At 48.8% G+C, this 24684-nt stretch overlaps 1 protein-coding gene across 7 annotated transcripts in view; it reads right to left on the reverse strand.

Moving 5' to 3' along the window:
- The window catches only part of CADM1 (cell adhesion molecule 1), a 134039-nt gene that overhangs the window by 34983 nt on the left and 74372 nt on the right, over positions 1-24684 (reverse strand). For all 7 annotated transcript variants that reach the window (XM_068994929.1, XM_068994928.1, XM_068994927.1 and 4 more), the window contains exons 2-5: positions 7980-8126; positions 6914-7066; positions 4412-4549; positions 2564-2719 (exon numbers count right to left, since the gene is read on the reverse strand). In XM_068994929.1, coding sequence (XP_068851030.1) covers positions 2564-2719; positions 4412-4549; positions 6914-7066; positions 7980-8126 — 594 coding nt within the window. The remainder of the gene's footprint in view (positions 1-2563; positions 2720-4411; positions 4550-6913; positions 7067-7979; positions 8127-24684) is intronic.

The raw sequence follows: 24684 nt of genomic DNA on the forward strand, positions 1-24684 counted from the left end.
TCAGTAACACACCCTGCAGCCACGTGAAAGCATTCACCTCAAACTTCACCATCGGCCACGCTGTGCCAGGGTAGATATGCAACAAAAGGCTTAGTCCACGAGTAGGACAAGTTAACACCCAGCACTGTTGTTTTCTGCTTTTTTCTTGGAAAACAAATGCCACAACTTTTGAGCTGCATCTCAGAAAAAATATCTCCCTACTCTGAAATTTAGTCAGACAAAAAATACCTCATTATCCGAGCAGGCTCCATCCATCATCCTCCTGTCCTTCCCCAACACATTTCATGCTCCAGTTGGATACATTAAGTGCAGAGAAATACAACATCTGCTGAGAAAAACATTTTCTTGTGCCCTGCTGATGTTCTGAAGGGGCGGATCTGCTGTGCCCGTGGGGGGAGCAGGCAGGATTTGTGGGGAGAGAACGTCAGAGCAGAGAGTGGAACACACAGCCCAAATAACCGACCTGCTGCAAGGAAAGCAGCAACATCCACACGGATGAGCAAGGAATTCCAGGTGCCGCTGCAGCGGAGAGCCGGTAGCTGGGTACCTGCAAGGTAACGCCATGGACAGCGGCAGGAAGGGACAGGAGCTGGAGAAGCGTCCTCTGCTGAACCTGCACATTCCACATCTAAAATCAACTGAGAAAGTGTCAGTGCAGGAGCCCCAGCTCCCCCCACGGCCGAGCTCCATGGCGGCACTGACAGAGATGCCTGTGTGCATGAACAAGAGCTTCCACCTCCTGCCCACGCTCTCCCAGTGGCCAACAAATCATCATCGTGAGACAGGAGAAGCTCAAGGGTAAGAGTTTGCTCTGAAACTGCCTTTTCTTTAAAGCCCTGCAGCAGGTATGAAATGCAGGTGTCTGGCCATGCTCCAGCCCACTGAGTCCTGGAGCCACAAGGTCACATCACAGGACAAGTTCTTGGGCCGGGGCTCCTCTCTGGCCATCTGCTGCTGCCCACCCAAGGAACAGACCGGGCTAACAGGGTCAAGTCCCCACACTGGAACATAATTACTTCTAACAAGGTCAGAGTTTAATTCAGAACATAAAACCAAATCAGTCTGAACTCCCTTCTCCTGCTCATCCCCATTCCCTCCCAAGGAAGCTCTGTGCCTCATTCCCTCATTCCACAGCTCTGGAACAGCCCAAGGAGATGCTAAAATCAGTGATAACGGCAGAAACCTGTGCACAGGATGCAGCAGGGCCTCCAGTGCAGGAGCTGAACAAGAACTGTGCCCTCACTGCATAGGCAACCCCTCAGGCTGCAAACTAAAGTGGCCAAGAAAGGATTTATTTGAGGAAGAAGAGCGAAAACGTTAGCTTTTTCCCCCCTAAACAGTGGCCCTCTCCTATTCCACCAAATCACCAGGATTCCAGAGAGATTTCTGAAAGGAAGCCTCAAGGTTGTCCAACGCCCTTTCAACCCAGCGAGTTCCAATCCCCTCACACAACAGGGTAGATGGGATTTTTTGCTCTTCCCCGTTAAGTATTTGATCAAGCCTCACAAAGGTGCTAATGTATTATTAAAGCTAATGGAGCTCTACAAGAAATGTTAATGGACATTAAGTTTGCATAAATGAATTACACATTAGCACAGTCGCAAGAAATCTCGTATCTGTCAATTTAGGCAGTATCTGATCATTCCTGTTTTCCTCATTACAGGAACATTACTTCCCGCTAGTTTCGGAGATACGAGAATTGTAACCAAGATGTTCATAATGAAACTACATAATGAAGCAGATGAAATAAATTAATACAAAACTTCCTCTCCTCCTTTCAATGTGATGTAGTTGAAGGGATCCTACGGAAACAAGGACTTTGAATTGTCTCAGGGCCCGGTTTTCCAAGCACACGGCCTCCCACTTTGCTTTTGGGAGCGGTTTCAGAACAGAGGGATGCATGTACACAGCTCCAAAATTTCCACCAGGTGCATGTGGGACCACAGATATTTCCAGGTACCTGCTTGCTGCTGTCATGTACAGTGGAGCAGCTCCTAAGGGAAGTGAGATGCATTATTAACAGTGAACATGTCAGGAGCAGTACAGGAAATAGGCTGGCTTCAATCAGTGCTGCTACTACAGATTCCACATAATTCCATACTCTGAGGTACAAAATCAGTCGATGCTGCATGTTCACAGTGCACAACACTGGGTTTCTCTTGCACAATACCCAGTTTTTGCCAGTAAACTCGCCACGGTGGCCAGTTGCTTTGAAGAGGGAGTAAAGAAGCACTTTTCAAAGAGATAAGTAGGTTGCTAGAAGAAAAATACTCAGATTTAATCTGTTCTGACAATTAAAAAGCCCAGCCAGAAACCTTTGATGCAAATTATATGTACAGTGAGTTATTTCATCAGAGAACAAAGCTAAGTATTTATGGTATCACAGAGGGCTGGGAAAGTCATGGCTTCACCCATGAAGTGTTACCTTACATTGTGATTACGATTTCTACATAACAGGATATAATCCTCATCGACGCTGGAATTTTAACACGCAGCGAACGGTTCCTGAACGCTCAAGCACACAATTTTATATAGTAAGAGAATTAAAGGTTCTGCTACTCACACATGACTTCCAGGTAACGCTGTGTCTGCAAGTCTTTGACCGCAGGGTGATCCACCAGGCAGATGACAGGGACCCCATCGTCCTCCCGCCCCACCTTCAGCAGGAGCTGGCTGGTCACGGTGTACATGTCGGACCACCGCTCCACCTCCGACTTGCCTGGGGCAGGGAACAGAGAGAGCAGAGTGATGACAGGGTGAGCTCCCCCTGCAGCCAGGCCACCTCCCTCTTGTCCATGTTCCCTTTGGACACCCATCCCGTCCTCCTCTCTGTCAGGTTCCGGCCAAGTGAAGTCCACGCAATGTTACCGCAATGGTTAACAATCCCCTTAACAACATCCCGAAACCCCCAAATTCTTAAACCAATGAGGTACAAATCCCCTCCCACTCCTGAATCAACAATTAGCTACAAAAGTGATTTAACAGATTAAATTAACTAAAAGTAGTATTGATAGGTGGGAGCTCTGTTTGAGGGAGGGGAGCCTGGCTCTGGACCGGCTGCCTGAGGGATGCTGTTACGGAAACGAGCAGGAAGACAAGACAAAACAAGACAAGACAAGACAGGAGAAAAAGGATTTTTCCAGGAACCCAGCAAGTTCCTGCTGACAGTGCAGCTCTGCTCTGATCACTGCCTTTTTATTTAAGAATTCACAGGCAAAATGCTAAGAGTAACTTCTGTAGCAGAGCTCTCCCAGACACCAAATATTGCTGTATAATATATGAGAGTGAAACAGGTGACACGTGCAGACACCCCTTGATATTTAGAGGAAAAGCTTTCCCATGGGCAAAGCCACACTTCCTGTAATTCACAAACTCACAGCCAAGTGTTCCAGTCTCTACTCTGTTAAAAAAAAAAAAATCTGAAGACTGAGCAGGGTGAGGTGGTATTACATGAAGCTCAGCACTCTTCCCAGAGAACACAAAGCTGGGATTCGACTGCTAACACAAGAAAACTCAATCAAGAAGCTGGACAGGTCAGGCAGAAAGGGACAAACACTTTGTCCTGCTGCCCACTGGGATGGGGAAGGGAACCAGAGCAGCATCGTTAACTCCCTGCACACCACGGCGCTGGGGCTCAGCGGGGCACCACTTTGCCAGGCAGCAGGTTTGCATCCCACTTGCATCAGCATCCTCCCAGCATGTGGCCTGCTGCAATGCTCTGAAGTGTTGGGCTTAAGGAGAGGATTTTATCCTGTCCTTGCAGGGGGGTGGGTTTGAAGTAATGAGTCTGGACTTCTGCAGAGAGTCCGTCAGTGTCTCAGACTGGGTAAAGCACAAAGGTGTTGTCAACCAAGCTCACATCCACATGCAGACTTAAACTAACAGCGTGTCACATGCAATCAGAGTCAGTGACTTGAATGTGCAAGTACCAGGAGCAACCAGACTTCAGGGAGTCAGAGAAACCCATCCTAGATGAATATTCAACTGAACACAGGGAAAACGCTCCACAAACAAGGGAGCTAGACGTGAAGGTGAATTGCAAATCTTTACAGCCCAAAGCACAGACAATCCCTCTTGTACCTAAAACAGGGCAGAAAGCTACACAAGCCACACAGAAACGAATTCAGTGCACAGCTCTGGGCTCCTCAAGGTCACCTGCAGTTACAGCAGGACTCCAGAACCCGGCACTCGAGGCTGGCAGGTAGGCAGAGGACCAAATGGAGTTCAGCCCCCTGCGTTAGGGAATAATCTGCCCACACAGTGCTTTGTTTCTTAGCTGGTGCTCAAAGGAGCCCACTCTACTTTTTTTCTTTTTTTTCCCCTTAAACTGGCAGCAGAGAACAAACACCCAGCTGTTACATAAATCACTTCAACTCCCTGAACAAAGCAAAGACTGAGAGGACACATCTACCGGTTAGCTCCTTGTTGCCTTTGAACCATCTGATGGTGGTGGCTGGTCTGCTGGCCATGGCGGTGCAGTTCAGCTCGATCTCCTCTCCCTCCACAGCGGTTTCTTTCTCAATATCAATTACCAGATTGCGTGGTGGGACTGGAATGGGAAACACAACACATACCAGATGAAAAAAACACCTTTTGATCACTAACACAAGACAAAACCTTGAGGAAAACCTGTAAAATCTGCTGAAGGAAACAAGGAACCAGCATTTATTTGATCTTTCAATCAATCAAACCCTTTGATAGGTGGTTTTGCAGTAATTGGAGTGAGCACTTTCACTCTCCACCTAATAATCACCGTAGTCTCACAAATTATTACTTATCAGGGTTGTAACTTTCTGTTCCCTCTCCCAAGCAGGCACCGTTCCAGGGAGAGCCGCAGCCTCCTGCGCTACTCGGGTGTGTGCTGCTATTTAAAAATCCAGCTTGACTCCGTGCACACTTCCTGACTTCTCTGACAAGGAGAGGAAACACAAAAGCTGACACTTGGCACTGCATTACTTACCAAGCCTCTAACCTCCACGGCAATTTTTCTCTCCTGCTGTTCAGCTCCAAGGCTCAGCCATGAGCATGGAAGCAGGCCAGCAAGCATCAACCTCATTTAAGGCACTCTTAAAGCCACTGAGCACAAGCCTGGAGTGTAACACCATCCCTTGGGAACAGCCCTGCCTCCCATCACACCCCCACAAGCCACCCCAAAACCATCCCAAAGAGAGGAGAGAGCCAGCTCTGCAGCCACATCCTTTGGGGTGGAGATCTGCTGCTCTGCCCCTGCACACATCTTCCCTAGATCAGGAATCTCCCAAAACACAAAGCTGGAAGATTACATCCCATGAAAAATCATCCAGTAATACTGAGAAACAGGCTGTAACTTCAGGGGTAACAACCACTGTGGTACAGCCCAGAAATGGGACAAATGAGCTTAAAAATTAAGACATGGGAACAAGGGAATCTCTTCCCAATCAAAGCACCAGCAGCAAGGCAAAACCCAGGAAAAAGTGAACAGCGAGAGTTCTTATGGCAGAGTCACGGCTTCAGAAAATCCCAGAACTTCCAAAGGAAACTCATCTTTGCTCTGATCAATGTGATTAAGCAACTGCATAGTTCAGATGTGACTCACAGGTCTTCGAGCTAATGAAGAACAAATATGTATAAATACCATCCAGATGATCAAATGGACTAATTAGTCACTTGTGGCTTCTCTCTAAAAAGAACAGAATGGGCTACATATTTGAGACTTTCTCATGTTCCAATTAAGCATGAATAAATCTACATATCGTGTCACAGAAGACATGAAAGTGCTGAAGCAAATGTGCAGCTCCCTCTGAACGCCGGCAAAGGGGGACACCTCGACACCCGCCTCTGCTCTCCCGAGCTGGCAGCATTAGAAGCAACATCAGTCTTAGACACAACTTCAGATCTATCAAGGGCTGGGTGATGGCCACGAGATTTTTGGTGGGGAACAATTTCCTGGGAGGACCAACACAGAGAACCCCTCTTCCGCCCTGGCTCATTTGTTCCCCTAATTAGGGTAATAGGAAAGACAGGCAAGACAAGCTATCCCTGGTGTCACAGTGTCCAATCTTCCTGTGCAAGTACTAAGACCCCTCCTTCATCTTCTAATAATAAACCTCCCTCACCCTTGCCTGCTTCCTGAGCTGAGGTTTGACCCGAGTACGTGATGAAGATGACACAAAACCACCTCCTTTATGGATGTGGGAGAAAAGCAGCACACACACTGGCCATGCCACAAAGGCTTCTCAGAAACAACTGAAGTACAAGGCAAGAAAACAGACTTTTCCCTCAGTTCTGAAGCACAATTCATGCTTAAAAAAACCGAACAAAAACCTGCATTATGTCTCCCACTTGAAAGACATGCGGTGCTGGCTTACAGGTGAATGAAATGAGGATTCTGATTTCAAACACCATCTCAGCATTGCCAGCAGTGAAATTAAATCCAACAAACTGTTTTTGCCTGTGCACGATTAGAGGCAGGAGCTGGAAGAGTTTCCCATGCCTGTGAGCGCTGGAAAGTGCACAGAAACTTTGAAGGTGTTGATAACTGTAATAGCTGGAGTAAAACTGCTTATAAACATTACTTAACAACGTATAAAAACCTAAGACCCAAATCTCATTAGGCAAAAGAAGGAAGATTTAAACTAATCAGCAAGTGAGATCTTACATTAAGTCACCCTCCCTGATTCAGGTTCTCCCATTAATACAGCCTTAAAAGCTGCTGCTAATCAGCAGGAACCGCTCTAACAGAGGAGCTGCTGTCACTGCCAGCGCATCGGTCCCATGGCCACACGTGCCCGGCCATCAGCACTCAGCGTTCAAATCCTTGCTTCAAATCTCTCTCCAGGTGGCTGGAGCTCTCCAGTGCCACAGGGACCCCATCCCACTGACCCTGTGCGTCCAGGGACTCCAAAGCTCCCTGCGAGCACCGACCCGTCCTTACCGAGCACCGTGATCGTGGTGTAGATTTCCTGGGGGGGGTCGGTGTAGAGCTGGCAGAAGTACCTCCCTTCATCAGAGATGGACACGTTCGTCAGGGACACTCGGAGCTCGCTGTTGGAGAAGTTCACCAGCTGGAACCTGCTGTCCTTCAGCGCTGTGGGGCAAGCACAGCCTGGGTGACTGCACGGAGAGAGGCAACGTCCCCTCCCCGCCACACCACAATTCCAGAGACCCCTACAGACAGCAGCACATCAAGGCGAGCACCCCTGGGCTCCTGATTAGCTTCCATCCTGCTTCCTACCTTGAAGCTGGACCTATAAAATCTTTTAGTTCTCAGATCATTTCACATAATCAACATGAGAAAACCACTGGGCACAGCATCAAATCTTTGGACGTGGTTTTATTACCAGGTGGCTTAGGGGTGTGTAGGTAAAATGCTTATGGTGTCTACACAGCCCCATCACTGACTGTAGGCACTCAGGGACAGCCTGAATGAGGAAGGAATTGGGAAAAGTAGAATTTAAAGTTGGTTTCCCATCCTGTTGTTTCCTGGGCACAGAATACGGCTGTGTCCCCACAGTGGCACTAACACAGACCATTTAAAGCATCTCACTGCAGCCACCGTGGCACTGTCACCACAGGACAAACTTATCCACTGGACATGCAAGTGATGAGAGATTTCAGTTTGGGTAAAAAGCAGCACAGATTGTCCTGAAATTTTCAGTCTTTGGCCTGAAGAGATTACCTCTGAGAACACTGCGCTGTCTCGGTGTCGCCCAGTTCAATTTGTTTGTGTCAGCTAAATATTTGGCACTCAATTGCAATTCACCCTGAATTACAACAATCAATTCCTATTGCAAAGTAAGATGTTCTGACTTTTAGAGGGAACCGTGAAGTTTTCCATTAAGGAGAAGATTATGATTGTCTATCTCACCTTCCTCCACAGAACCAATTGAACTGTAAGTGCCCAGCACTGCACAAACAGGAGAAATCTCAGCAAATACCGTGTCCTGAGAGCAAGTGAGGCACAGGAGGAGCCATGGCCAAATGAGGAGCCATAAACTTACGCCTGAAATCTCTGAAATAGATGGTCTGCCTGTTGGGGTTCAGGAGCTGGATCACCGAGTCATCGCTGTTCTTGACGCGGCAGCTGATGGTGGCCACATCCCCTTCCACCACTGTCACGTCCTCCGTCACCAAGTTCTGACCATCACCTGCAGGACAAAGCAAAGGCAGGACTCAAGGTCAGAAATGACACCAGTAGGTTTCATTTGGGAATGAAAACCTCCACTGCCACCACGGGAGGAACATTGGCCAGTGAGCCATTGACTCTGGGTCCCTCAACTAGCTGGTAGAGGAGCAATGAGAAAGGAGGTCTGTGATAGAAATAGAGGAAGAAGGACTACTGCCCCACACAGAAACACCACAAATTCCCTTCCTCACCCAACAGACAAATCTTGTTAAATTACCTGGAAAGAACAACTCGCTGTAAGAAGCACTTATCCTTTGACTGGAGCAGACAGACTTCAGGGAATCAGTCGTTACTCACTCTGTGTAATCAGTAGGTGCTATTAATGTCCAGCAGCAGGAAAAAAAAAGGATCCCATGCAATTATGCTGTGGGAGCCTTGTAATCATTTACAGGTCATCACCCCGAAAACTCTCCTCCTAATGAATTGAAGCATCACATCACCCGCACGCTGAGATATTCGCCTTGAACACCAAAGGACGCAGGGGAGGGGAGTGGGAATAGCCTTGCATTTCAATTTTTCCATAACCATTGGGAATCAAAGTGGGAGAAATTTTGAGACTTTGATTGGCAATGTTCCAAATGCAGCCAGGATACCTGGGCACTTGGCCCCAGGCTGGGTGGTCAGAGAATCCTCTGCTGCTCCACAGCTGCCTTAGCCACGAGAAACCCAAAAATGCAGGATTAGGGTAAAGTTTGCACACAGGAAATCTGGGGATAGTATTTAAACCCCAGTTTTTCTGTCACCCTGCATTTTCATAATTTTTTTTTCTTTCCAACTTGCCTTTATTATTTGACATCCCTTGGAAACTAATGTTTGAAAAAAAGGTGCATCGTTTGGAAAGAGAAAGATTGATAAACCATCAGACTCCTCTCCACGCCTGATGGGCAGCGAGCTGAAGTCTGGGCACATTTTTCTGCCCTCTCAGTGTAAATTTTAGACAGATTCTCCAGATTGATGAACTTTGAGGAGCAAGAAGATTTACTATCAAACAGTAACACCCGTATTGGAGCACAAAGCCCAAGCCCCATTCAAGAGAGGCAAAGAGCCTGTCCCAGACATCTGCCTGGCTCCTGCTCTACATTCTGTGGATCAGGATGAAGCTGGTCCTGCTCAAAGCCCTCTGATCAGAAGATGAGCATTCAGCCACCTCACCACGCTATCAGCACCCTTAACATGGTGCTCTTGAACCTTGGGGACACACGTTGATGGTAGCTTTGGCAGCGATGGGTAATGGTTGAACTCAATAATCTTAGAGGGCTTTTCCAGCCTAAATGATTCTGTTCTCAAATCCCAAACCATGGTGCAGACCCCAAAGGCCATCACAGCACAGCCCTACCCTGCCTGTGCCACATCCTGCTGTGGAGGTGCCCTGCACAGCCACAACCAGGCCCTGGCATCAATGAAATCAAACATCTCAAAAGTGGTTCAAGCAAAAATATTAAACATTACTAACTGCTTCTGGGGAATAATTTTATCAAATCCATTCAAAACAAGGTTCTTGCACAAGGATCAGCTTGATATGTTCTCATAAACGCAATATTCCCTACAAATCATTAACAAAGCTATTAAGATTCGATTTCCATCTAAGCAATTATTGCCAGCATATTTTTTTACATTTACTTTAAAAGACTCAATCCTATTTTCAATTCATTAAACTGTTCCTTGGGTTTACTGAATTTTACATCAGCTTAGAAGACTATTTGAATTAATAAGAATTACAGTAGAAGTAATTTAGAAATAAATTATTTGAAGTTCAAGCCACTGAAGCTTTTCACGCTGGGATGCTGCTGCATTAAACCTGCCGATGGATGGCTGCAGAGTCCAGCACCTCGGCCTGGGCTGGCACCAGATCCCTCTGAACAAGGCTTTTATCCGGGTTAATGATGGGCAGGGAGCACATAAGGACACGCTGAGCCCCTCCACGGCTTGGAGCAGCCACAGCCTCCTGGGCTTTGCCTCTTTGTTCTGAATCAAAGGGCGTCTGATCGGCCGCCGTCTGCTCTGCTGACCTAAACGTGCTTCACCACAGGCACCGGCGTGTACCCCTCCAGGTTTTGGGGCATCTATTCCTACCTGCTCCTGCTTACCAAGGCAGGAAAGCTATTTCCATGAGCAGCATCAATTACAAACTCGAAATTAAATAAAAATGCAACACAAAGCAAGAACTCTTTAGATCCATCCTCATTGTCAACAGCTCGGGAAGTTTCTCAGTAAATATTTACTGTCAGTGTACATGTATTTTGAGGAGCATTAAAGTACACGCACAGCATGACAATATTTTGGAACAGAGAAGGACAGGCTGGGGAGGGGAGATGAAATTTATGGACCCAAGAGGGAGTCTCAGGAGATGAAAGAAGCAAAGGAAAATTACTGTCGAGAACCAACGTTAAATCCCTGGCAATGCCTTGGAGGGGCACAGCACAAGCAGATCCAACAGAAAGCCCCCAACAGAATGATAGGGGACAGATTTTCATCTCTTACACGTGAAGGGACTATGACAGCACAGTGTCCATGTATCAGACCAAAGCTTCCTGTTGGGACCCCAACACAAGGGACAAATCCTCACCCCAGTGTGTGACTGGCTGGACAGACTGCAGGACAGACAGACTGCAGGGCTGGACTTGGGAGTCTTGAAGATCTTGACCTGGAGGACAAGGCATTGCTCCAGAGGGAGTGGAACAGGAACAGAAAGGAAGCCACTTTCTGGGGGGGGGTCTCCATGGTGAGCTCCTATCTACAGGCAACACGTGCACTGGTGTTAAAGAGCAAGGGAAACACCAAAATGGGCGCCTGCAGCGCCAGGAGGAGGGAAAATACAATGTATGCTTCCTTCATTACCCAAAGCAATTCTCCAGCCTCATTTACTGAATCTCCCTCTGCAAGGTGAAAAACGACACCGTGCTTTACACTTACTGGAAAGGGGAGTGAGGGGGACACAATGCTTGAGGGACGCTTCGGCTGTAACCTGTACAATTAAATTTTGCACTTGTCTTCCTATCTTAGACCACTGCAGTCTCTCCTCTTAAGGCTGCAGACAGACACAGACGAGTAAACTGTGTTTCAAACAAGTTCCCCTCAGCTGGACACAGCCCAGGGACCTTGGCTCATATGCAGCGGTCACATTCAAAATCAATTCTTTCTCCGCTTGTAGGACACCCGGCTAGAGGGAAGCGTCAGGGAGAGAAGAGGGAAAGATTAAAAATACGTGCTGGGGAGCATGGTTTTTCAATTTCTACGGAATTTCTAACCACAGGTGCCCCAGCGTGTGCTGCAGTACTGCTGGCTCAGCCTGCGGGGTCCCGACACAAACGCTTTCCAAGGAAGAGGGGTTTTCATTACACCTGAACTATGTAAAGCCCGTAAACCTAAACAAAATTCCTCTTAATAGATTGAGTCAGAAGAAACAACTCACACAGATACACAAACTGTCCACGTGCTCAAGGAAAAAAGGGACACAACGCTCCATCCCCAGAATTAACACAATCTGAATGTCAACATTCATCTATCAGTTTCAAGTACCTAAAAGGAACGTGGTGGTTAAATCCAGAGCTGAGACAAGTGGGTTTATAAACACTGAGCGTGGATCCACCTCCCCAGAAGCTACTTTGTGTTCCTTCTCCTCCCTGAGCTGAGCAGCTCCTCTGCTCTCTCATCCATCACTGGGGGCTTCATCTCTTCCCTTTAACACAAACATCACAATCGGTTTTTCAGGAAGAGAACGGGAACCAAAGAAACTCTTGGTCATGGATCAGATACAGGAAAAAGAAGGGAACACAAAGGCCATTTAACTACTCTGCAGATTTGCTTCTAGGAGGGAGAGGAGAACTGCCAAGGCAGTGCTGGGAGAAGCTGCTGGAGCTCTGTACATCTGGGCTCCAAGTCTTGAGAGACTGTTTTAAAAAGCTGCAGTTGTCACACTTGAACTCTGGAAAAGGACGGACAATCCACACTGATTGTGCTGGCAAGGAAAGGCAGTCCCTGCTGATGGAGTTAATCTCATGGTATCTTTTCATGGGCGAGAGAATGGCAACAGCTGGAGCCCAGGCTGCCCACAAAGCACACGGACACACGCGTGGCCCTCGCTGCAGGAGGGCAGAGCTGCAGCGGGAGGGTCCTGCGCCAGGAGGGAACAGGTTGGGTCAGAAGGCAACGCTCGTGCAGCCCCACCTAAGCCAGCCTGGATTCCTCCGTGGGTGTCCGAAGCACACCAAGACAATGGTCTTCTCACCCACTCACATGAAGGCTACTGTGAGAGGCTGGGGTGCAGGGAGGGCAGAAGAAGAGGCAGCTGCTGCTCCTTCCACTCATGCACAGTCCCTAAGGGAAGCCTCCAAGGCCACGGAGCCTGGGGCCAGACGCGGCAATTCTGTCAGTGTGGCCCTCAGCCCCAGAGGAAAATGTTGTTTTCCATTAAGATTCACAACTAACCTTTTGAAACAGCAACTTTCTCTTCTAATAAGATGTAATTATCAGCTTTGTGACCCTGAGTCAAGCCTCTCTGAGATTTTCCTGCATTCAAGTAGCTCTTATTCCCTCTTCAGCATCTTCTCCATGGCCAGCAACAGACTCAGCAACTCCAATTCCCAGGCAAAGAGCTCTTCAAAAAAAGTGATGGTGGCAAACAAATAGAATTCTAGAACAATCTCCCTCTTGAGTTAGTTCTGTGCAGGTCTGTCAGCTGCAATACAGCACTAGGGAGTCTGGCCCATGAAAATCCCTCGCTGAGCACCAGGAGGAACAGGGACTTTCCAGCAAGGTGCAGCAGAGCCAAACGGGGCAGAGCTTGCTCAGTGATGACGGGAATGGGGTATGGCTGCTCCATGTCTCCCTCTGAGGCAGAGACTACAGCAAATTGATATGGCAACGCTCACCTGGTACTTGGATTTTTACCTTCAGATTTAAGACATGTTACCCTTTCTTTATGCTGCAGCCAGGTCTAAGAGAACTGCTCTGAGGAAGGGCACTGCCAACAGACGACTTTGCTGCGCCATGTTTGGGATCCCCTAGCGATGCTCAAAGCCCCAGTACCCATTTAGGAGGGAAAAAAGGAGGGGTGGGAGGAATTAGCATTCACAGAAACTGTTCCCAAGACGTTGATTTCCTTGAGTCTCCCTGACGTTGTCTGCAGGGACAGACCTGCTCCTGCCGCCAGGATCTCATCCCTTGCCACAGGCTGTGCTCAGCCCCAGCAGTCACAGGGACCTACTTCCCCTCCTTCTCAGCACAGATTTTCGCGAGCGAGCACTTTTGGCACCTCTTGGCAGCGCCGCGCCCGGCTCCTCTCCGCAGTCACACTTCCCCTGAATTACTCTCCACGCTCAGAGGGAACGTGCAAGATGGTGCTAAAAATTACTTATTGTGAGGAGCAAGTTTATGCTATGAAACAGCCACTTCAGAGAAATATACAGCAAATTCAAGCAAGTTGTGCACAGATATTAAATTTGTGAAGAAAAAAAATGCCATTGCCACCTTTATGGCTTTTCTGGCTTAAAAAGTAAGAATAAAAGATGACAATAGCTCCGAAATTACACTGGAGGCTGCACTGACTTTTAACATAGTGAATATCTGTGTGATGCAATGGCATCAGGGAATTCTTTCCACTGCTTGAAACCAAAATGGTACAGGGACAAAAATCCTGTGTTATGCCCAAATTAAAGTATTTCTTTGGATCTTAGGAACAAAATTATTTTTTCTGCCATGAAAACCTCTGCACCTGTGGCCAAAGGGTGTTTTAGACTGAAGCAGTTCCTTCGCCCTCCCCTCACACTCCTGTTGCTGCCAATCGCCCCATCTGCGCAGATTTATGATCTGTCACCTGTGCTGGGATTAGATGTCACCCTTGTCTTTCTATTACCCAGATATTGATAGATCAAACTCCCTGGCCATACGTCGCCTGTCCCTTCAAAGGTTACGGCTGGCGGACACTGAGGATCAATATCCATCTGCTCTGTCACTGACCAGAGGGGATTGGGCGAACGCAGCGCCGGGAGCCCGGTGAGGAAGAATTCGGAATGGCAGCAGAGATCTGTTGGTCTGCATATCTCAGGTTTTTATTCCACATTTCTAATATGTTTCTAAGAAACAGAAGCAGCTGGTCTCTTGCTTTGGTTCCAGCAGCTGATGGTCCATTGCCTAGACAGTAAAAGGTCACTTACTAAACACTGTCCTTCTCCCATAAGGTCAGAGATTTATCCAAGCGTCCCCCAAGGACACCGGTGTGAGCGGCTCCTCGGCTGCACCAGGGAGACAGAAAATCTTGTGTGGAGGATCTGAGAAGGGAAGGCTGCTGAGGACTCTGAGGGGGCTGTTGGGGGACACTGAGGGACAGAAGCGAGGATGACCAAAAGGACAGGAAAGGGCAAAGCTGTGAGTGGCCCCTCAGCAGAAATACAGTCAGCTACCCTTCCCTCATGTTCCCCCGACACTCAGCTGCCACTGCCAGCCAACACCCGCCAAGGACACCACCTAAAATCCACCACTGCCATGCCCCAGCACTGCTTGGAAGCAGCATCAGCAAGGGAGAAGGTTTGACAACACGAGAGGCTCCCAGCAGGCTGCTGCCTCCACTCCGTGTGTTTAAATAACACTCAGTTAGCATCAACACACGTTTATTATTAATGGAGCCCTAATACAGAATTCCTTATCTGCATTTATCTTCCAGCTACATCGCTACCAAGGACACCCACAGCCCAAACCCAAAGAAGGAGACCTTGATTAAACCCGAGTTTCAAACACAGGTGGAATTTCCTTTCCCTGCCTTGACTTGCTCCATGGGGAGCTAAACCCTGATGAGGAGCAGGTCGCTGCAGCTAAGAGGAGGAAGCACAGATGAAATATTCTGTTTTCACAACCAAAGAGCTTGTTCTGCGTATTTCCCTGACCAGAACAACACCTGCTGCCTCACACTCCTTTCTGTCTCTGCCACAGGGGTAAAGCTGCAGCAGCCCCTGCCAAAACCTGAGCACAGGAGGAGAGAATTTACATGTTTGCAGGTTTGTCACCATCATCGTCACCTCTGTTTTTGCCCTGTGGTGGCTGGCAGCTGCCACCTGCCTTGCACTGAGCACAGCGCTGCTCACACCCCGAGCTGGCACATGGATCTGTGGAGGGAGCTCCCCATCTGCTCTCTGTCCACCTTCCCCTCAGCACAGATCCGTGTTCCCGGGGGTGTCAGTCGGGGACCGCGGCTGGACAGGGGACGCAATGGGGGGACCATGCCATGGCACTGTGCAGCAGCAGAGCCCTTCCACAGGCCCCACCATTCCAACCCCTCAGCTCCAGATACTCTCCAAGCCCCCTGGGATGATGTCATTGCTATTAAGGTCTGCTTTGGTACACACTCAATTCCTGGATCCGACAGCACGTGCCCAGGTGCACCCCAGAACACCGATTCCCATTAGCCAGAGTGATGGGGTTTCCAATAACAAGGAATCCTGTTTCAAGTCAGATGACGGGTTTCATTTTACTCTAATGAGCAGATATGTCTTATATCCATACCTGTAACCCATTTCTTGCAGACTTTTTCACATCCTTTTTATTTTTTACTGTCAGTAGCATCTGTCACAACGTGCGGCTTAATAATCTCTTTTAAACCCAAGAAATCTCTATTTCCATAAAGCACCCATGATGAATTCTGATCAACATCAGCCTGGTCTCTTCACTGTAAAAAGGACCTTCTTTCAACTGCCTGCATATTTAAGTCTGAAATCTTTAGTTCACCACTGAAATAAGCAAGGAACAAATAACAAAATTAATAAGAAACGTGCAAACCTGTAGAAAATGTCCTCAAAGCAAAGGACCAACAAAGAATACACTGGAATACTGTGTTTTCTTGGGGTATCCTGGCCTATTCCCACCCTTTGGCTCAGCATGCAGCCAGCCTTAAATACAGCACTGTCCTTGCCATGTTATACCCAGGAGCGACTCTGTGAGCCTTCCCCAAAACACCTGCCCAGCTGTTATCCCAAAACTGTGACGTGAAAGCAGAAGGCAAAACATTTACCAGCTGGAACGACCACGAGCTTGTACATGGGAGTGACCCATTCACTACTGCCCATCGAACACTGAATGCTCAAGGATGAGCCCTCCTCCACAGATTAAGCTGAGTTTCTTTTGCCCTTTGAAGTTAATTCCCAGTTTGCCATCAGGGGAAGAAAGCTGATCTTGCTTCCCATGAACTCCCAGCCTTTGGAGTGGCTTTGCTCACAGGTGTTATCTCTCCACTCTTCATCTCCCTGGGCAGGAGTGCAGATGAGAATGTCACAGTCCTGGATTTTGGAGCCCCTGCCCACAGACATCTTCCTGTCCACTCATCACCTGTAGGGACACCGTGCCATAAAGAAGGCACTGTCTTTAGGGGCCTTTTCCTTCACTTTCTTTTAAGTATGTCTCCACCCCCCTTTAAATTTTTTTGGAGACCACAGACAAGATCTTTTCTCAAAGAACAACAGAGCCCCATCAGCGACACACTCCCCCCAAAAACGGGTGGAAGAATCTCAGCAGCAACATTATGATCAAAGTGAGGACTCCTTCCAATTTCTGCTTCCCAGGAAGGATAAAAAGGTATACGAGAAGCCTTTAGTCTAGATCCCAGATCAGACATAATGATGAATGCTCACCTAAAGGGCAACATATTTGTAAGTTTTAAGTCTCTTGCAACACCAACTGTCCTGATTCATCCCCATGATAAAGGCAGCTCTGAGAGCTATTTTACCATATTTATTATTTTACAGAGGAGGAAGAAAAAACGTGGCATCAGCCCTCAATCTGCCACTCGTCGGATTTATAAATGTTAGTATAGGACCAGTGCTAATATCTTTAAACATTAATCTCCTCATTGCAGATCCTGCACGTCCCCCTTCAGCCTCCGCCCAGTGGCTCATCCAGGCTCGGGGAAATAAAATGCATTTTGGTATTTTTTTCCCTTCATCTATGGGATTTGTTTTGACTAAACCCATGAAAAGAAGAGAAAGGGCAGATGCTCCTGAACACATTCCTGCCTGCTGTCAGTGCTTTGCCAGCTGAGTGGAAGGCACAAAGCTCTGCTCTAGTGTTTATTTTTAAAGATGCAGCTTGCCTGATCCACGCTCATTCCTCACGCCTTGTTTTCAATAGAGACTCTGTTCTCTTTGCTGGCTGCCAGGACAAAGGCAGAGCTGGGAGGAAGGGAAGAGAAACCGTGTTCTGCACACGAAAATAAACCCTTGGGTTTATAAACTGCATTAGCCCAATGCCTCTCACTGCCTCTGCAGGTGCAGCAACAGGACCGTAAAGCAAGTGACCAAAAAAATACAGTAATGATGAGAGAGAAAACAAGTCTCAGTATGGTCCTCATCCCATCTTCCTCAAATCTGCACCCAAACCCCCTCAGATGCCCACCCCATCCCACAGCAGGCACACCGAGCACAGCACTCCTCTCTCAGCAAGCTCTTTGTAAATTTTATCACTTATTTCTTAAAGTTGCAATTGCCTTTTAAAATTAGATTGTATTTAGTTCTTAATTAAATCGTCATCGTTCTACAAAACCCCACAGGCTTTGAGGTTTAGATTGTCATTTTAAACAAAAGTAAAATGGTAAATGCCTTTTCCATCCAACACCATTAGGTATAATTAAGCAATGGGTAAAGCATACATCGTGCTATAAATGTCATTTAGTTTTACAGTGAAACTCATCAACATTTATCAAAACACTGCCTCGAGAAAGAACGAGACAGCTCCAGAGAGTGACTTCCATTCGCTGCTGCCTTTGAAGCGTCTGCTCTGAGGGAGAGCTGCAGCAAGAAGAGCCTTCCCATTATATATTTTTATCTTTTGGCTGAAATGTTCATTTTCTGCCACGTTCCCATACGTGGCAGGATGGGTGGTGTGTAGCCAACGCGCACCAACATTTGGGAAGGATGTCCTGGAGAGCCCCAAAGGCAGGGGTGGGATGAGCGATCTCAGGTAGAACGGAGCACAAGGTAACACCAAAGCCTGTGGCCAAGGGAATTTATGGTGAGGGCAGGACAGTGCCACTGCTCCTCCCTGGGGGCAGCGTCCCTGTCACAGCACTGCGGGGCACCAGGCTGCCCAGCAGACTCACATCTGTCCCCACAGCCCTGTACCACAGGGTTCTGCAGGTGGGAAGGCTGAGATAAATGGCATTTCATTCCTGCTTTCAGGTGAGGCGCCTCCGAGCCGCCACCAAAGGGACGTGAACTGTAAAGAAAGACAAACACCAGCAACGCACACCACCAGGCACCGCCGCGCCGCTTCTATTTTAAAATCTCAACATTTCTTGTGTTCTCCCGAGAAGCATTAAAACAGTCAAACTGAGCCCATTTAGAAGCAATTTTCAATTTACTGCTCCTCAGTACCCACACGGCAAACACCAGCAGGCACCGGCTCCACCCATAGGGATCCAGGCACCCAGTTGCCTGTGCTGAGCCTGACGCTGCAGCTTCAGGCACCAGGCAGAAAAACAGATTTGAAATTGATGTTTCATCATTACCCATCATTAAAAAATTATGCTGTTGTACAATCTCAGAAGTAGCAAGGAGTGAACGTTGAATGCCTCTGCAAGTGTTATTAATTCTCCCTCCCCACCGTGGTGCAGAGGGGTATTTTTGGGCGGTGAGGTTCTCTCCTCCTCCCTCTCTTCCTCCTCCTCCTCCTCCTCCTCCTCCTCTCCCTGCCACCCCGAGCCCCCGGCATGACGGCTCTGCCGCAGCCGCTCTCTGCTCCGACATCTCCTTGCACCGTGTTGGCAAGGCAACAGGAGCGCAGGGCTTTGGGGAGCCCACGGCTGCGCCCGCACAGGGGAGCAGGGAAGTGCTGCAGCCCCCAGCAGCGCCCCAAACACTGCCTCGCTCCACACTTGGACCCTTCCAGAACGATCCGAGGCCGTTCCCGGCACGGGGCTGTCCGGTGCTGCTGGGACCCAGATAGCAGCCAGTGACCACTCGGAGCAGCCACGGGAAACTGTCTGCAGCTCCCTCTGGAACCTCCACACGTGTTACACACAGGGCTTGGCCAGAACTCGAGCAATTCCTACCCCAGCCCTTTGGCTTATGAGCCTGCCCTCACTGCCTATCTGCAGATGCCATTCCAATGGGACACGTGCTGGGAACAGCAATGGCTACAAGGCGAAGGAGATACCAGACACCAGAGCCATGCAGTGCTTGCCATCTTATGGAAAACCCCTCCAAAATCAGTGAAAATACCCAAGAAACTCATTCTTCCCCCATTTTTTTTTTTGCCCTTCTTGTTCTCAAGCAAGTATCTGCCATCTCTTATGCTTGCTCTCACCTGTGGGAAGCCCTCACTGGCAGCCTGCACTGGGGTGTCCTTAAGATCAGGGCAGGCAGCAGGGACAGCAGGAGGACACACTTTCTGCTGCTCCTCTCCCATGTTTCCAGGCTCAGAGACAAATGAATTTTGGTCAGCACACACTTGTTCTCCCCCTCAACAACCCTCCTCCTGTCCACAGGCACTGTCAGGACTGCCAGCAGGGAAACAAACTCCTGAGCTCCAGCCCATTGCAGTTGCCCTGAAGGAGAAGAGAGTATGGATTTACAGGTGAGCTGGAGCGAGCAGTACAGCCAGGGATTTTGGAAATGGACACTACATCCAGCACCAATCCTCCAGGTCACCTTGTCTGAAAACTGCAAATACAGTGAGGCCACTCCACCAAAAATCCGTCTTCTTAACTGCTTGAAACTAAATTTAAAATGCATGTATGCAGCGTTCCTCTCTGCTCGCTATTCTGAGCTTCTCCTTTGGCCTTATGATAAAAGAATGCAGGAAATTATAGCCAACCTTCCCCCAGCCCGGAAAAGGGAATTAATTACTGCAAGCACAAAGTCAGCGCTCTTCCAATAAACCAATGCAATCCATCCAGGCACTGAAAAGCAAGGAAAACATCCTGGGGGCTCGATACCTTGCTAGCCATTCACAGCATGCGCCACCGTGGATATTGCAGAACAGCTGTGCCCGGGACTATCACAAAGCCAACATTATCTCTGCCATTATTAGAATTAAATAAAGCCTCTCCTTCTCGATGTGCCCAGGATTACAAACCTCCTCAAACCCCTGCAGGCTCTCGCCACACCTGGCCCCACGGCGGCTTTACTGCTTTTAGCCAGGATTAGACGGACTGCAATGACCAGTGACAAAGTTCCTCAACGTGCCAAGCTGCCACCACCACCTCAGTGCCACCCACAGCGCCCCAGAGCAGCTCTTTGGAACATTCTGAGGAGCCCAGTGTGGGCACATGGCAGGGATTTGGGGCTGGGTGGGTCACTGCTCACATCCCAACATTGGCTTTTTCAACCCTGCTCTCCCCTCACCGCTGCTCTTCCCTGTCCTCCTGGGCACAAACCTGGGCAACACGGGGAGCCCCCAGAAAAATCTGGTACTCCACTTTTTTGCTGCAATTTTGGACAAACCTGCTCTCATGGCCACAAGGCAGCAGCTGGGCAGCACAGGGCTGGTGACTCCCCAGGCCAAGGGGCTCAGTCACCCAGCACGAAGCTGGCACTGAGCACTGCCGCAGCCGATCACACACACACAGCCTCCCCTCCCTCTGTTTGTACACACAGTAAGTGTATTTCAAATAAAAATACACTCCAACCATCAAAGCCAGGCAGGCTCCAACCCTCCTGCTGCCATGTCACAGGAGACATGAGACCTTTTACAGATGTTGCCAACAGCAGCAGAAAATCTACCAGACATTTGCTTAGCATTTCTTGAAAGAACAGTTTCAATTAGACACATTCTTCACAGTTCTCTTCTCAAACCCCAACAGTTTGAAGAGATCTGCTTGTTTTTGCCAAGTTTTCATGAACTGTAAGCCTGGCCCCCTTGCACTCAGCATATCAAGGGTAGGATATTTAAAACAAGGCTCATTTTCAATGGAAATGCTCCACAATAAATAACTCAGCAGTGCCGTTGTGAAAATTTCAGATTTCAGCAGTTCACTTTTAATCAGGAGCTGCATTTGCACCTGAGAGCAAGATAAATCCTCCCCTTAATCACTTGCATTTAAAACCACTTTATAAAACCTGCTCTAACTCAGGGCACGGTCTGTCCAGAACACCCCTCCTTAAGCCCCAGCAACCCTAACCTTCCAGTAAACGCTGCTCTCACCAAACTGGATGACACACCACATTTTGGAGCTACAAATGAAGGACAATTCCTCATGGGTATTTTTTTAGCAAGGCATTGAAATGACAGTCTGGCTCAGGCTGGCTTTTAAAAGTGGTTTATAAACGTTAAAAGGGTTTTTGCTGAGGAACCACTTGGGCAGATCCTGTAGTGAAGGTGCTTTTTTGTTGGAGATTATTTTTTTTGCTAAACCTGCCAGGGCTGTGCGTTTCGGAAGGGTTTGCAGGCAGGCAGCTACTCTGGAGCACGGCTGTCATCAATCACTGGAGTCAGGCACTCACTGGGTTCCGCCTCCGAAGTTACACCAACAACTCGCCCAGGCTTGAGCCCCAGCATCCTCCCTGTGAGCAACACTCCTCCCTCAGCTCACCTCCTCAGGCTGCGCCTTGGAGTCAATACCCTGGGATAACCATCCTGTGAATGGAATGTATTAAGCTCAGCTGATGAGATAAAACACTCAAGTTTTGTGGAAAAATGCTTTGACACAGACACCATATGCTCAACACCCACAAGGAGGCAGGTGACTTCAACCAGCAAAATTTCCTTTTCTTACTGCCTGTACTTAATTTGGGAGCAGCTCATCCTGCTCTCATACCCTGAACACGAGGATCTAAGCAGCGTGCATGGGAATGGATCGTGGAGCACAACAGGTTCTTCTCCAGCTGGGGCTGAATCCTCATCGTGGATACCCCGCGGCAGCCGCGCAGGGTGATGAACGGCTTTGGAGTTTGGGCTGCTTATGAGAACAAAACAAGCCATCTTGAATCTGAAGGTTTTATGGGTATGCTGTTTCATGTAATTTCCCCAAAAAACGAATTACATTCTGCTCATTAGCAAACGCCGCTGCACAAAGCAGAGGGCTCTGCAAGCGGATTACACGCGGCAGCGCGGGGACAGCGGATAACGACTCCAGTCAAATTCTATTTTAATGCGCCCAAAGAAACAATAGCGCAATCAAACAGGGGGAGGGAATCAGAAAAGAAGGAAATTCATCTGCCATACTCTTCCTTTCCAGCCGAAATGCAATACAAGGAATTAAACTTGTCACTCTCAACTGCAAACCGCACGACAGAGTGGAACCACGTGAGGTTGCCTCTGGCACCAGTGAGCCCAGGAATCTGTCCTGGCACTGCTGACCGGAACCTGTGGGAGTGCTGGCTTGCAGGATGGGAAGCACTGATTCCCTGAACCTTGCACCAACTATTTTCCCTGGGAAACTGCAAGTTTGCAATCATTTACCCAAAACTGGCAGAGCCTTGTGGAGACACGAGGACACACAATGTTATTATGGGCACCGTACTGGTGCCGTGCCTCAGACTGAGCCACAATCCACACTGTACCTGTTGTCTTACTCAAAATCCCAGGGACAAGTGTTTCACTCTGGCTCAGAGGGTTTTTGGTTTGTCTTCTAAACAAACATCAACAAAATGTTCTCTGATAGGCAAGTTACCCACACAGACACAAACTGCCCATCTCTGAGCAGCCTCAGCAATAACTCACTGCAGAAGCCAAAGCAGTTCTTATTCAAACTTCACTTCTTATTTGGAACCTACCAAGCTCCAGAGGAAACACTAAAAATAGGGAAGCTTTGAAATGCTCCAATACAAATCCCAGGTTTGTAAATAAATGGGAGCTTGGCCATGAGGACGTGAGGACAGCTACCTGTCTACGTGGCACGGTGTCTGTCACCAGCACCAGCCTGCACCCACTATCCCACTGCTGCTTCCCAAAGACCCGCTGGGGCAGGCACTTTCGGGAACAAGAAGCTCAGTCACAGCAACTCCTCCATCTCCTGCCACCCCACAGCTACCGAGGATGGTGCTGGAGGCCAAAGAAGCAAAACCTTCCAAAGCAGTGGGCGAGTGCTTTGTTCCGCTGGGACTCACTCAGCTGAGAACACCACTTGCAGCACTTTTCTGGTCCAAAGAAGGCTCAATTGCACCTCGTTCTCATCACCAGAAATCATTAATGGTGAAACCCCAAAGAGCTGCAGCTTCTCAGCCCACTTCCCTTGCTGCCACCCCGCTCCCCGAGCCAGAGCCTGGTCACACTGCCAGAGCCGGAGGGAACAGGGAACGTTCCCAATGGTGATCCCAATTAACGAGCCCACAGCTATTCACGTTCAAAGGCTTCGCAGCTTCCATTGAACATTTCCCTTTTGTCTTCCTGTCCCTTCCCAAAGCGAGGGCTCATTACTGCTGCAGCCCCGGCTGTAATTGCTTGGGAATGCGGCTCTCGGCACAATACCCCAGAGAAGCTGCTTTATGAGGCTCCTCATGCTACTGAAGAATGCCATGAAAACCCCAATCCCAGATGTCTGGCTCTGAACCAGGGAACTTGGCCGGCCTGACGAGATTTCCATCGTGCTGCTGCGGCATCGTGCTTATGTAAGGGCGGCACTCACAAAGGGACACTGTAAAACAGAGACGCTGTCACCGCTGCCTCGGGCCAGCTCCCCTCACAGGGAACAAGCTTTGACTCTCGGCAGCACCTCTTACCTTTTGTGCCCTACACAGCACCTAAAAAGAAGTTCAGCACCTGCACTTAAGTTTTACCTGAGTGAAAGCATGAAGGCACCTTCTGCCCACAGGGAATGAGCAGTCAGCACATCTTAGAACAGGGCAGGGTCAATAAACACCCCGCTGCCTGCCGGGGTAGTGGCCAGATGTGCCAAACTCAGGGCAATCTGGCAGTGTGGATGGTCAGAGTCATGGGGCAGCCTGCCAGCTGTTTCTCACAGGAGACCAAAACACATTACAGCAAGGAAAAACACCTTATGGGCAAGCTCTTCAGCATCAGAGAGGCAAAGTGACAACACTCTTCTTAGAACAGAGAAACAGGTCAGAAACAGCCTCAGAACTTCAGCAAGAGAATTACTTGCGCACCAACACTCCCCCAGTAATGGGCAACCAAATGACACAGTGGAATTATCCATGTTAACAGCTCTCACGTGGCTTAGAGCACTTAGAGCAGGGTTTGGACCAAATCCACGTTCCAGTTTCTGCCTGCACTGGGAGAGATGACCAAGGGCAATGGGAGGCAGTATCACCAGAAAAGCACCGATTTCTCTGCAGCAAACTGTCACCCTGTAAGAATCCTGCTCCTGCCAGGACAGCCCTACATCGACCGTGTCATCCACCCAGCAGAACACAGGAGAGTGCTGCCACAGGAACTGCACTACCCAGGGTGTCTGCAGCCGCAGTGCTTCAGTGCCAGCAGCACTCCAGGAACAGAAAATAAACAGAGTGAAGCCTCTCAGGGAGACTGCCAAGCTCAGCCAGCCAGCCCTCCGTGCAGCACCGGGAGATTCCTCTGCGTCCCCAGGATGCTTTGGCACACCTGGAGACACAGAACTGCTGTCCACCACTAAGAAAAGG

This window comes from Aphelocoma coerulescens, chromosome 24, assembly GCF_041296385.1.
Source record: "Aphelocoma coerulescens isolate FSJ_1873_10779 chromosome 24, UR_Acoe_1.0, whole genome shotgun sequence".
NCBI classification, from domain to species: Eukaryota; Metazoa; Chordata; class Aves; order Passeriformes; family Corvidae; genus Aphelocoma; species Aphelocoma coerulescens.